At 34.8% G+C, this 14,342-nt stretch overlaps 1 protein-coding gene across 7 annotated transcripts in view; it reads left to right on the forward strand.

Moving 5' to 3' along the window:
- Ttk (zinc finger and BTB domain-containing protein ttk) overlaps positions 1-14,342 on the forward strand; it is a 46,995-nt gene that overhangs the window by 19,941 nt on the left and 12,712 nt on the right. Inside the window, exon 5 of one of the 7 annotated variants that reach the window (XM_083091089.1) lies at positions 1,933-13,413. The exons of the other annotated variants lie outside the window; for them this stretch is intronic. Coding sequence (XP_082947215.1) covers positions 1,933-2,501 — 569 coding nt within the window. The 3' untranslated portion in view covers positions 2,502-13,413. Of the gene's footprint in view, positions 1-1,932; positions 13,414-14,342 lie in introns of those variants that run through there. 7 annotated transcript variants of the gene reach the window in all.

Below are 14,342 nucleotides of genomic sequence, written 5' to 3' on the forward strand. Positions count from 1 at the left end.
GAAAGAAGGAAATCGGAGGAGAGAGAAAGAGAAATAGTGTGACGTACGTTTCTTTTTTTCCTTTCTATAAAAATGTTCTACTACATATACGTGCGCGCGCGCGAAAGAGTGCTTTGAAGAGAGAAATGTCGTCGAAGATGATCTCGTTTCGGTAGTGACCGTGATCGCTTTGTTCACTTTTGGTGCAGGTGAGTTGAGATTATCTGAGTCACCATCATTCGATCTCTGAAAGATTTAAGCTTTTGCGCGGGGAAGCGAGGGAACTAGGGAGGCCAGCCGCTAAAAAAAGAGATTTCTAAAAGAATCGAAGTCAAAGTCATAAATAGATAGATCGAACGAAAAGACGGAATTGTTTCGAAAAGTGCCGGAGTGTAAGAGAAAGCCGGATATAGAAGGATGTGACGCCGGAAGCCGAAAGCGGATAACGACGTATATGTATATACATATACATATATGTATAATAGAAGTAATTACACATATATATTTGAGAAACAACTTATATAAAGTAATTTAATAAAACATACAAGGAAGAGAAAATGTTGCTTTTTTCTCGAGCGTCCTCGATCTCGATGGATCGTTTTCCCGTAGAGATGGATACTTGCAGACTGACTGGACGCACTGGACGAAGGGGTTGGTAAAGTGTGCACATGTGTCGCGCTAGGTGTCTATTAATCAGTTCGCATACGATGATCACCTGGTGCATATACGGCTTGTCCAAACGAGTACAATCCTTCCTACCGATCTCATAGATTCCACAAATGGAAAATGCTTCTTCGACAAATTTCATGTTCTATATAAATTGCGAGAATCTTAATTCTTGTAAAATCTTAATTTTTATAAATTCTCTCGAACTTGTATAATTTGCTTAATCGCGATCGCATTTGTTCGAATGTCTAAACATCTAGTTTCGAGTTAGGAGCGATCAAAATTAATCAATCGAGCGCTTCTCGCTGAGCAACATCTCTTGCTCGATTAATTTTGATCGCTCGACTTGACTTGAAAACCGTCCCGATATTCGAACAATCGGAATATTTTTATTTTCGGAATCTACGATCGAACGGAAGTATAGTCTCGCACGACACCCCGTGTATGTATGATTTTCTAAAGGCTTGTACGTGTGTTTGCAGGCGCGTGTGAAATGTGTAAATGAGAAGCGCGAATGTACGGGTGTGTGATGGATATTCGAGGGAAGAAGATACAAAGAATACGCGTGTGTGAAAGAAAAAAAAAAATAGAATGCCAGAACTTTGGGGAGAAAGAGAGAAAAGCTGATGTTGTGCTGAGAATTGCAGTTTTGCAACTTGTCGAGAGAGAAAGAAAATGTATGAAAGTGGAAGAATCTAAAGGGGAATAGACGCGGGGGCGGGGACGACATGGAGAAGGCGTATCGCAACGTAGTAAAGTTATTCTTTAACGCGGGACAGAAGTTGACTGAGACGGCCGAGATTCAAATACGGTGACTCTTTTTTGCTGGCTCTACCCTTCCTCTTGCTTCCCCCCACAAATATAGAAATATGTTGTGTCAATACAATATATACATACACAGAGATACATAGTCACGATGTGCGATAGAACTCCGTTTATCAGAATATCCGTGAAAGAGTCTGCGCAGCGGAAATTTGTACAACAATACTCTTATCTATGTGTGAGATGGTTTGGAAGACACGTTTTTAATAAGAAGTCAAGGGTGTGACTAGCGACGACCAAGATTTTTCGTACCGAGAATCTAAAATACTAATTGGAAGACGAATAACACACCAAATACATCTGAAATATTATTCATCAGTGGCATTTTTTGAGAGCTTATACTTAACAAGAATTTGGTTTTCTGATAAACGAACTCCTACTGCACATCCAAATGCTTGCACGATATATATTACGCGCGCGGGTACATGTAGGGCGATTTAAAGGATCGAGATTTCTTTATTTCAGAATTAGAAGAGACGTCGAGCGGTGGCGATAGCGGCGAGCCGCCGACTCATATCCGCATCAACTTTGAGCGATGCTTTCGCAAGGAATTCACGTCGACGCTGCAAGGTAAGGCCGCGTCGACCGCCGCGGCGATGTCAATGATCGAAGATCAGCAACAGCAACACTCGGACACCGAATTGGAAACGAAGACGAAGGACATAAGCAGTGCCATATTCAGTGCGATGGCCGGCGAGGCGGAAATCAGTCAGAGCGACTTTGAAGGCTCATTCAAGGTTGAGAACGAGCGCACGGAAGGCTCGGTGCGAGACTTTTGCGTAAAGGAGGGCGACGTTTATCGCTGTACCGTATGTCATCGCACGTACACACACATCAGCAACTTTTGCCGACACTACGTCACCTCGCACAAGCCTAATGTCAAGTACTACGCCTGTCCGGTCTGCTCGAAAGAATTCACCAGAAAAGACAATATGGTCGCCCACGTGAAAATCATACATAGTCTTAAGCCGCACATGAGTCTCAATAGCAACAATGGTGGCAGTAGCAGTAGCAGCATGGGTCAGCCGCGGTAGACCGCTGCTATCGGTTGGGCGTCCTCTCGTTCTGCCTCCTCCTTCGGGTCGTGTTTCCTGAGCCTCGCGCGACGATCCGCGCACGATATTGCGATATTACGATAGATTTTCAAGATTTTATATGATATACCAAGGTTCTTTTAAAAAGAACTTTGATATTCCCAGTGATTGATAGTGAGGACCTTAATAAGAAGATTCTAAAGTTTACAGTGTTATAAGATTACAATACCAAATTATTAGATTATACCAAAAGAGAAACTATATATATAAGAACCAGCTATATTTGTGGAAAAACACCAAGGGAGACTCGCGTGGCTTGCCAAAAAAAAGGCTAAAGGAAAGTGAAGCCAGGAAGGAGGAGGCAGAAGAGGAAAATGCGAGGAAAGCGCCGGTCGAAGCGCCTCGAACAAGGTTAATGCGCTTTCGCGAATAGAGAAAGAGGAAGACAATATAATATATAGATATGTGTAAGCGATAGACAAATATAGGTAGACAAGTGACCGATCTTGTGAAATGGCTACAACGGAACGGTTAGAGAGAATATGCAGAGATGGGTACGCAAGATTTTAGCTACGGATATCATCGCCGCAGCACACATGTTTCTTTTCGATTTTTGCGCGAATGTTTTCACAAGAGAATCTTTCCGGTGCGTCAATTAACTTTTTGAGCGTTAATTAGTCTCGAGGTTATGGTGAAACATTTTTATAAAATATATGTTTCACTGTTTGTTACATATCGTGCACATCATATGAGAGAAATCAGCTCGATATCCTGATATCGACGCTTTGAAGGAATCAATCTTGGATATCATTGTATTTATAGATATTAAACACGTACGCTTTTCTATTTCCAAATTGCAAAATCTTTTTGGAAATATTTTACAAGTACAATATTATCGCTCAAACAGTTGATGGAGCTACTCTATTGGATTGCACTGACGCTGCGTAACGTTGCGAGTACGAGGCGCGGGTCTGACCAAATCTAGTGCAACAAATTCGAGAAATTACCCAAATAACTTTTATAAATATTTAAATTAACGAGATGTATCGGCAAACTATCGATTGATGTCGTTTTAACAATATTCTTGATACCCTTTGGTAGACAATTTTCATTGCATCCTTTCTGAATTTCATCTCTACTCCCAGTTCTGATCTTGATTTCAGTAGGTTTAGCTGTCTTTATCAATCTCCGTGCCTTCGAAGACCCATAATGCGCACGATTCAGCAAGTCGCGTCACGCAACGTCTACCTTTTCTCAAAGAATCGCAATCGTAGCTCTAGCGGCGCCGGAAATTTCAAAAGGACGAAAGGAAACTGTGCGCGCGTAACAAACAACGGGCATTAAAGTTACGAAACGAATGAGCTTTATTATCGCGCTCGCTTTAAGTAGAAAGAGCGAGGCGACTGTAAAAATGAGAGACAGAAGAGGCTTTGTACTATCGTAAATGTAAATGAAGAATTTATATAAATCTAATCGATACGCTCGTTTCAATGCGTCGTACAATGTGCGCGTACAGTTGTATGTAAAAGCAGTTGCAAGTAAAAAGGAGGGAAAGGCGCCGTGTAAATCCAAATCAACGCAGAGACAGAAAGAGAGAGAGATAGAAAAAGTATATTTATTATCGCCTGACTATATATTAGGTTGCAAAGAAAGAGAGAGAGAGAATCAAACACGTCAGCTGTAATGCAGCTCGGCGACATTTTTACGAGAAGTGCGCGCGCGCGTTTCATCGAAAAAGATTACATAAGTTTGCAAACTTTACTCGTATTTTTCACAAACAAGGACTTTTGCGCATTCTTGATAAAATATAGGTTTAAACACTTGATCCCGATAAATCTCAAAGTAGTTAATGTACCTCGAAGTAATCTCCCGACAAGGAAAAATGGGACGAATACGCTATCATCACATGTAGCAATAAAAAAAAATTGCATGGAAACTGAGAATTTTGGGAACAACACACCAATTATAATTATAATAGATTGTTAAATATTTGTCGTGAATATATATTGAGAGAGCAACTCTCTCGACTGAACTAGTAAAAGACTTGAGAGATGAAAAGAGGAAAAGGAATCTGGGTGAAACGCGCGCGCGCGCACATGCAGTGTAAGTAATAAGGAAACTACGTAGACTGAGCAAATGCAATATATAAATATATATATGTATCGATGACCGTTCGCCATGTTGTTGTTGAGCCGTTTGAGTTGCAAAGATAATGTTACGAAAACATTTTTTAGAAGAAGCGATGATGAAAAAAATGGGGCAGGGAAGTAAAAGGTACGGGAAGTGTAACAATTTCGCTAAAGATTGCGAAAGAGAGGGACGGTTTTAACGACACCAAATACAAGATAGTACTGACATTGGATAGACTGAAGGCACCTTAGTAATAACTTAACAACGCCGCCGCCATGTCGGACCGCTTGGTCTGTTTGGCTGATTTCACTCTTGAATAAACAAGTTCGCGGGAGGAACTTGGTGAATTGTGTGATGACTTGTAAAAAGATTGTACATCATTCATATCATAAGCTTTTAGACAGCTTGAAAAATCAATATATGTAATAATGTATCATTGAAGGAAATTTCGAAACATTCTATCGAGAATGTGATATAAAAATTAAAGAAAAGAAAAAAATATAACGAATCGTGGAGATCTATCCAAATTACAATTTCAATTCAATTTTGTATTATAATTTCTTGAATTTTTTTTATTATATTGCAACTTATTTTTATAATATACGTTTATAATGGATTTATTTTAATGTGAAGACAAAATTTAGTATAATATCTATAAATTGTTATAACTTTTGTTTATTTATGTAACATGTATACATATTGTTTATTATTCTTGAATTTTCAATCAAGATTATCAGATTTGTTTACTAAAAGTTTCCATTTTCATAGCTTTTATGAATTTTATTCCGAGTGCAATAGTAGCTTCAAGTTAGCCTTTAGCTTTTCTTCTATTAATTTTATTTATTAACTATTTAGTTTATTTTGTATTCGAAATTTATCAAGTTATCAACTCATAGCTCTCCTCGAATCTTGACATCTTTATAAATTTTTAACAACGAACAAAAAAGCTATAGGTTTATTCATCTAGTATTATATTCTATGCAATTTTGTCATCTTGATAATCAGATGAGAATTTTCAAAGAAGCAGTAACACATTATATGGTGTTTAAAAAATAACACTGCACTTACTGATCTGTGTGGAAAATATGTGGAAATTTTTATTGGAATTACGGTGATTTCATCAGCCGAAACAGACCGCGCAGTGATACGATGATGGCGGTAGAGGCTTAGTCGCGAGAGAGAGCACTAAAAATACAAGATCGTAGCTTACTATATTTTGCACCTTACACTCCGTCAAACGCCCTCCCTCCATGGAGAAAAGGGCGAGACGATTTATATACAAATTTTTCACTAGTTGGGCATAGACATTAGACGACTAGAGGCTACATATTAACTATAACTATTATTATTATTACTGCTATTATTAATCAGTTATTACAAGTAACAGAGATCTTTGTTGTTACTTTAACGCGCGGCGTGGGGTTCCGTCCCGCGCGATCGACCAGTGTTGTTCGTTCGTTATTCAAGAGGTTTCTCTAGCGTTGCAAGGATAATAAAAGTTACAGTCGTAAGGATCGAATCGTCGTTGCGTGAGCGATAATGGGCTCCGTGATCTCCTGGAATAAGTGCTTTCGTTTCTTATTCATCAAAAGGGTGCAAAAATTCAAGTAGAAGGATTTGTCAAAATTACATAAATAAAATCGTTTCAGGTAGAACAATATTCGGCCAAGTTCGAACTCAAAGTTCTACTCGAGAATTAGAATAGCTTCAAATGAGAGGACATTTGCACGCGCGCACGATGTGTTTAGGGAACATTTCTGCGAAATCGAAAATCTGTGTTTTTCTTCGTGTTATTCATCTCGAAGAGCAATTGCTCAAAATTGCCGAAAGCACTTGCTCTACGTTTAATTCATGGAGCTCAATAAGATCGCACCGCGATTCGAGCATACGTTTTAGGCAAATAGAGAGTTCTATATAATATTAAATATAGTTAGGCGCAGAGAGGCAGCAAAGATAACGCAATAGACGTAAGAGAATGATAGGGAAATGGATTTGCTAGTGAGGAGGAAAAATGGTAGCGGGGTTGTTTAGTCAACATTAAGCGGGATTGGGTGGTGAACCGTGCCGTGGATGTTTTTCGCGCACTCAGGTCAATTATCCGCAATATATTCGAAACTGCGATGGACCAAAGAGCTTTTTATCGACCCTTGTAGAATATTTATCCCAAGAGAAAGGACAAAGATGTGTCTCCTGTGGAGAAATCTCCCGCGAGTCTCAAAACCCTAGGATATGCGGTGCCAATGAAAGAACATTGATCTCTTTCAATTCAATTTTCATTATTCGTATCAAACTTTAAAAATATATAAAAATCTATTGTCGATTAAAGTAGTACTTAGCGGACAAAATATTTGTTAATTCGTTAATTAATTATCGATGGGACAAAATATCGTGTATGAATTAAAAAGGCACAATAAGTGATTTGTATTTACAAATTATATAAAACATTTCAATTATAATAATATTTTAAAATGTTATTAATGAAATATCTATATATAAATGTAAGATGATTTGTTGGTAGAAATTTTTCATTATAGCTTTTCTCTCAAAGTACGAGCTTGTAATATAGATGTGAAAAAATTTACTTAAAACTCTTATAAAAATTACAGTTTTTATCTCTCCGATTATATTATAAAGAATGTTTCGAAGATATATAATAAATCTTTTTCATTTCAATCGAAACTTTAGCAATATAAAAATCGTAGAGATAAAGTTTAATATGTATAATGTTTAAATATATGAAAAACATGGACTTATCGGAAATAAATTAGTGTACGATATTTTAATAATTTTACGATAGTTAATTCTCATATCAAATTAAAATCGAGATAAACTAGACCAGGCAATTATTAAATCTAAATGTAATGTAATATGTATGTTACAAAAAAATTGCACAGCATTTAAAAGATCTAAAGATGCCTTAAAATCAGCTTCATAAAGATAAGGACTATATTAAAATACAACAAATGTAAAATAATGAAGAAAAAAACAAAGCAATGTAATGATATTTAGAAAAAGATATCGTGTTCACACTTTTTTACAAAAAATACATTATATATATAATTTATCATAATATATAAAAATATACATATACATAATTTATAATAATATATAAACACTTGTTTTTTACGCCTTTTTAATTACAAACATTGAGAGATTCGTTTGACTTACTACAATTTCCATGGTATCTCACATGTAATCATAATCTAACGTTTTTGGTAAAAGATTAAGGCACCAAGTATTTCTGGGATAAAAGAATTTCGCGTATGCCCCGTCAGGTCAATTATTATCCGCAATATTCAAAACTTTGATGGACCAAAGAAGGATGATAGAATTCCTTAAGGACCCTAGAAAAATCGTGCGAAAGCGGGCGATCACGGCCCGGTTCCACAATGGGTTGTCTAAAATTCATTGTTCAACGTGTGTATGCGATGAAACGGAAAAAATTTTTGGGGATGGGTTTTTACAAAAAAAGAAAAACCAAGAAAAGTGCAAAAAGGCAGCGGCTAGACAGCTTATATCGATTTTTAGAGAAAGAAAGAGGGAGAGAGAAAGGCAAGCAAATATATAAATATAATAATTAAATACACTCACATTTGATAATCACTGAGAGGCTAAGACTAACTCTTTTAATTAAAGAATGGGAGGCGAAAAAGGATTGTCGTTTCGAAGGGAAAGATCACTGAGAGAGAAAATGCCTGCAGGTCGTTTTGATGAATAATTTTTCGAAAACATTTGTCTGGGATGTTGCAATTTTTTCTCGAATTTAAACGAGTCGATTTTTAACAATCGAATTTATCGTCGTCGTTGCTGTTGCTTCGCGCGAGACCTGCAGAGTTCTCGTCGGTGTGCGATTTTTGAAAGTTGCAATTTTATCAGTCTGTACAATAATAGCTTTGGTTCACCCTAGTCGATGTCTGCGTGAGAAGCACGAAAAAGGGTGTGAGAATTGGAGATTTTTTCACTTCTTCGGCACGACTCTTATCGTTCTCACATTTTATTTTTTCTTCCGTGCTATTTAGAAAATTTGCATACACCAAAGGATTATGTGCAGTCGTGTATAAGTGTATATATACATACATACACGCGTATATATATATTTATGTAGTATATATAGTTTATATATATAAATTAAAATATTATATTTACCATCTTTGAAATTTAGCGTGACACTTTTCCAATCTACAGAATGTTTCTGACCAATGTTTGGAAAAATTTTAGAAACACTCTGTATATAAAATTGTATATATAAAATTAAAACCAGTTTTTAATTTTTAGAATAAGTCTTAATAGAACTCTCTCAGGATTCTTTGAGATCTTTTAGTATCATCACACAACTCTTAATTCTTCTATTTTCTACCGCTGTAAAATTTCACACAGGTATCGACGAATCCTATGATGGTTGTTGACGTTATCACATCCTTTTGTGGCAATCAAGGCAGTTACAGAGAGCACTTTGCGACACGGAACGATAGCACGTGAGCAGATCGGTCAGCCTCGAATTCAATCTAGATTCCTTGCCGGCATCCAAAGGCTCGTGATCAGCATAAATCGCTGTTAAAATGCGATGAATATTTGCAGCGACTGATCTTGAGACCAATTGTTCAAATTTATGGTGTTTAAAGGAAGGAGAGAAATTCGCTCACGTTCGTTGCCTTCTCGATGTTGTTGAACTTTTAGAGTTAAGGTTGTTAAAAAGCGCTTTCAATGGTTGCCAATCGTAGAGAAAGGGGAGGGGGGCTTTTGCGAGAGAACTAAGGGTACAAAAAAAAAAAGATATATAGCATCAAGTCCCCGTATATTCGTACAAAATTAGTGTTCAAATTTTAAGAAGTGTTCATAGTAAAGTGAGAGAGATGTCGTGTTGTGAGGGATCAATATTTTCACGAGGCCGGCCGCTACATCTGCAACACATGTTACATACTGTTCACGTTTCACTATCAAAATTTCATTTCTCGATCCTCGAAATTTATATACGAATGTTGTTTATTCGTATATTTTATTCGTAATAGATAATATCCTGAGTATATGTACGTGAAGGAATTGTGGATTCTACCTTCTAGCATGCACTCTAGATTTTTTGTTAATATTTGTTAAACTGTATATATATTGTGCGAAATTTTATAATATCGTTGTATCTTCAAATTTTATTGCTCTAAATTTTATTGCATTTTTATGTATATGTATATATACATATATAATTTATATTATTAATTATTAACATAATTGTATCGCGTGCGAAAAAAAATTTTTGTTATATCGTATCAAGAAATATCTGTTATAGAAATCGGGAAATATATATATTTTCGTGCGTCTGCAACTGCCTCTTACCTGCATCTCGAGGAAAGTGCAAGATTGCTATTAGTGTGTTGCGCTTTCTTACGACCATAACTTTCTCACGCTTTCATCGCGGGTGCGATGGTTTCGTCGGTGAGTTTCGAACATGTTTAACTTGACATGTTTTAATGGATTTTGTTGAAAGACAGGGAGGAGAGTAACAGATAAGTTGGGAAATCGTGAAAAAAATTACGAGATGTAGCAAGAGAAAATATATATATATATATATATATATATATATATGTATATATAAAATATATTTATGCACGCGTGATTCTTGCAAAGATGTCGTGCCGAGATTTTTCTCATCTCATTTTTCATTCGTCCTTTTAATAAAAAGGACTATACCAGTCAATATATATACATTATATATATATATTGATTTTTCTTGTAGATTGCTCGCGCGACTCTTGCAAAAAAAATTCGATTATCGCGAAAGAGAGAAAGAGAGAGAGAGAGAGAGAGAGAGAGAGAGAGAAGAGGAAGTTTAATTTACGAGGCTTAAAAAGCAGACTGTACTATTGAATAGATTTTAATATATATATACATATATTAAATTAAAATATATATATATACACATCTCCATATATATATATATATATATATATATATATATATATATATATATATATATATAATATGAAGAAAAGAATCATAGTTTATTATCGCAATTAAATTATCCACGGATATGTACACGTATACAGAGAAAGAGTGAAAAAGAGAGAGAGAGAATGTATGTGTATATGTGTGCGAAAGAGAGAGAAACAAACAAATAGTACGTATATATATATATATATATATTATTGCGATTATTATTATTTTATTATTACGATTATCATTATTATTATATATTATATATATATAAACAAAAGTTATATCGAATATATTTTAGCGCTAGTTGATAATACCTATTATATATAACGTCGTTGCAGTTTCGAGACGATGCGTCAGAAAACGAAGGCAAAAATAAAAAAAAAATAAGGAAGGAGGGACGATCGCGAGGATCGATAGTTGCGAAAACAAAAAGATCGCTCGACCTCCGAAATTTTTGTAAATGTAATTAAATGCGAAAACGTGCGTTGAATTAATATGTGCTTTTCATGCGGGATCCAATGTTTTAACGCGCAAGCAGTCTCCGGTTTGGTGCCTTTTTTAAGCGACATAAAATAAGAACAATGTTGAAAAAAAAGAGAGATACGAAGATTGTAGAACACGAGAGGTGAATGAGAAATAAGAGAAAATAAATAAATTGTTATCGCGCGCGTATCCTTCTCCCTTTATCGAAGGGATGGATCGATGATCGCATTCTCAGTGCCAAATATAAGGGAAAGAATCGCTCTCCGAGAGGGCGGAAATTTAATAAAAGAAAAATAAAAGGAAATGAAAAAGAAAGAGAGAAAAAGTGGGCGAAAATTTTATAGAAAATTTTTCTAGAGCTAACAAGTCTTTTCTGACGCTGGGTAGACTTAGTATATTTTATATGCACTGATTGTTCAACTATGACTATCAATAATAAAAAGAACGGTGTTCAATAGATTGTAAATCAGAGAGTTTTTAAATAATATCTCGCGCGTTACCGAGCACAAACCGAATATATACAATGTCTCGAAAGAATAGTGTCACTATAATCGGAATTGCCAGAATTTAATTTCCTAAAGTTCGGCATTTCTTTGTGGAAAAATTTTAAATATTTAATGAATTTTCCAAAATCCGTATAGATAGTAATTAATCAAAACGTTAATTACCTGTGCAAAATTTTTTATTCCCTTCTTTAGGAACATTCTGTATATATTCAGCGATTTTTCGAGTTTCGTGAGCGATGAAATCTGTCGTTGTAAAAATGGGAGAATCCTGCGAAGGGTATATTGTGCATTTCGATAAAATCTATCGTGTGTAATATGTATCAACATATTATGGTCAATAATGATTTAAAAAAAAGAGTAAAGTGTAAGAGAAAGAGAGAGAGATGAGGGAAGAAAGAGAGCGTTTTTGCTAAATTGCAATCGCGATCGGTGGAAAGTGTGACAATGTGTGTTCGAAAAGAGAAGAAGGAGCGGAAATGTTACGTTTTCCGCGTTTCGTCTACAAGACGACGGCGACAATTTCGCATTTTTTTCTAATCCCGTTGACTCGAGAGGAAAGGTAACTACCAATGCCACTAACAATGTAGTGTTCGTATGTAGTAGTAATCGTTGTTTTTTTTTTCTTTCTCAGTTCCATTTTTGCGTTATTGTTGAGTTATATCATGCACGTGAAGCTGCCGGTCTTGCTTTAACAGAAAAGAATATGTTCTCTGGACGATACGAGATACATTAAATTTTGAAAGAAAATTTTTATCTTTTTTTCAATTATATTAAATACAAATTAATATAAATGTACAAAATTTGTATCATTTATTTTGAATGATTAATTATTAAATTAATGTATTAAATTTTATTCGAGTTGTGAAAAATTATTACTGTTGATTGCTGTGAGAATTAGTAGTCGGGAAAAAAGATGTTTAATAATTAAATTAAATTATGTATTATAATTTTATTTAATATATTCTCTGTGGTCCAGATAACGTTATCCCATTTTTAACATAACAATAAAGTGCCATATTCGGACGGCAGCGCAACTGTCACGACTTCCTCTCAGCAGGACGCGAGTTTCACGTGCCGACGACATTCTCATTGCTATCATTTCCGAATTCGATATCCAGTGCATCTTAATTTGTATGTATACATATTTTATTTGTATGCCGACACCGGATGTCAAGAGACCTCCCCGCACTCGTCACGAAGCACCCCGTTATTCTTAGCCAAAAATTACTTTTATTTAATTTCGTTTTAATGCACTATCATCTTATCGGCCGCTGCTGCAGTCGACATAATCTTTGATATAACGATATCAAGTGAATGGTAATCTTTTCGGAATTTTTTTCCACAAGTTGTTTTGCACTCGAAGAAATGTCTGCGTATCGCAAATGTCCATTTTTATTTTTTGCGAGCAGTAAAAGTTTTTTATTACGCAAACATAAGGATCGACACATTTGCAATAATTAAAAAAATAGATTCACGCGCGAATGGAAAATTATTTCTTTACAAAGAAATTATTTCTTTATTTAAAGAATTAAAAACCTTTTCTTATAAAAGATTTCTGATGTCGGAATCACAGCTGCCGAGAAGACGATCCCTAGATATTAAGTTTCCTCCGTCACGGTTTGCTCGAAGAAACGACTCGATTCCGATGTTCTCCAGAGCGACTTTTTAGATCTTTCCACGTCCTGGAGGACTCGGAATTGTCGAGGAGTCGACTGCGACGAGAGGCCAGCGATTATTATTTTTTACAGACTTTTGTTTTGCATGTTGCGCATTGTTGTTTTATTTTCTTTTTCTTTCCGAAAAGGAGAGCAAAGAAATTGTGGAAAATAAGAAAACGATAAATATATATGTATATGTGTATATGATTTTTCATTGCATTTATATTATTGTATAATATTTTTCATTTGCCGCCCCTTTTTATTTTTCTCCTCGATGTTTTTCCTCTTGGCGCAATTTTTAAATTTAGTATAAATTTTTCCCTCGTGGATTTTTTGATTATTGTATTATTATTATCGTATATTATTATTAGATACACGATGCATACATGATACATAATTGATAAAAAAAAACAACTTTAAATCGATTAATTTATTTATCAATTAATTTGTTTTGACGCTATCTTTGTGTCGATATTCATCGCATCGCCTTTTATGCTCCTCGTATCTTTTATGAAAATCGTAAAACACGTATGCGATACATTTTTATTTATTATTGCGCTATACACAGTTTTCCATTTTACGATCAATTTTAGTATTAAGTTGGCATTATTCAAACGTACTTTTAATTTGAAGTTTTGGATCGATTATATTTGCTTTTATGATCAGTAGCAAAGTATTTAGATCATTTTGCATGTATCGATATATTTTTACAAGGTATTAGCTCGATTATTTACTTATCACTTATTTTACGGCTTTCACTTATAGTGCACCGTAATATTATCGAAGGTATCTTTTTCGCTAAAAAAATGTTTACAATATTGATATCTTCGAAAGAGACAATTTTTTGAAATATCTATATATTTGAAAAAAAATATCGATAATTTCGAGAAAAAAATAATTTAGCAAAATATTAAAGCAAATATTATCCTTAAAGCAAATAATTATATGAAGAATAAAAATAATATAAGAAAATAGCTTGGAACATATTTTTGGAAGAAGTTTTATTTAGGATGGATTGAAAATAATATTTTGTCATATTGATGCTTTTAAGAATAAGATTAAAGTACATTAAAGATTCAGTATTAAACAATGTTGAGAGATACTTTCGAAGAAAGTGCAAAACACCATTTATGTAT

Source organism: Camponotus vicinus, unplaced genomic scaffold (assembly GCF_025532165.1).
Source record: "Camponotus vicinus isolate PSW18456_S1 unplaced genomic scaffold, iyCamVici1.0 SCAF_1, whole genome shotgun sequence".
Taxonomy (NCBI): domain Eukaryota; kingdom Metazoa; phylum Arthropoda; class Insecta; order Hymenoptera; family Formicidae; genus Camponotus; species Camponotus vicinus.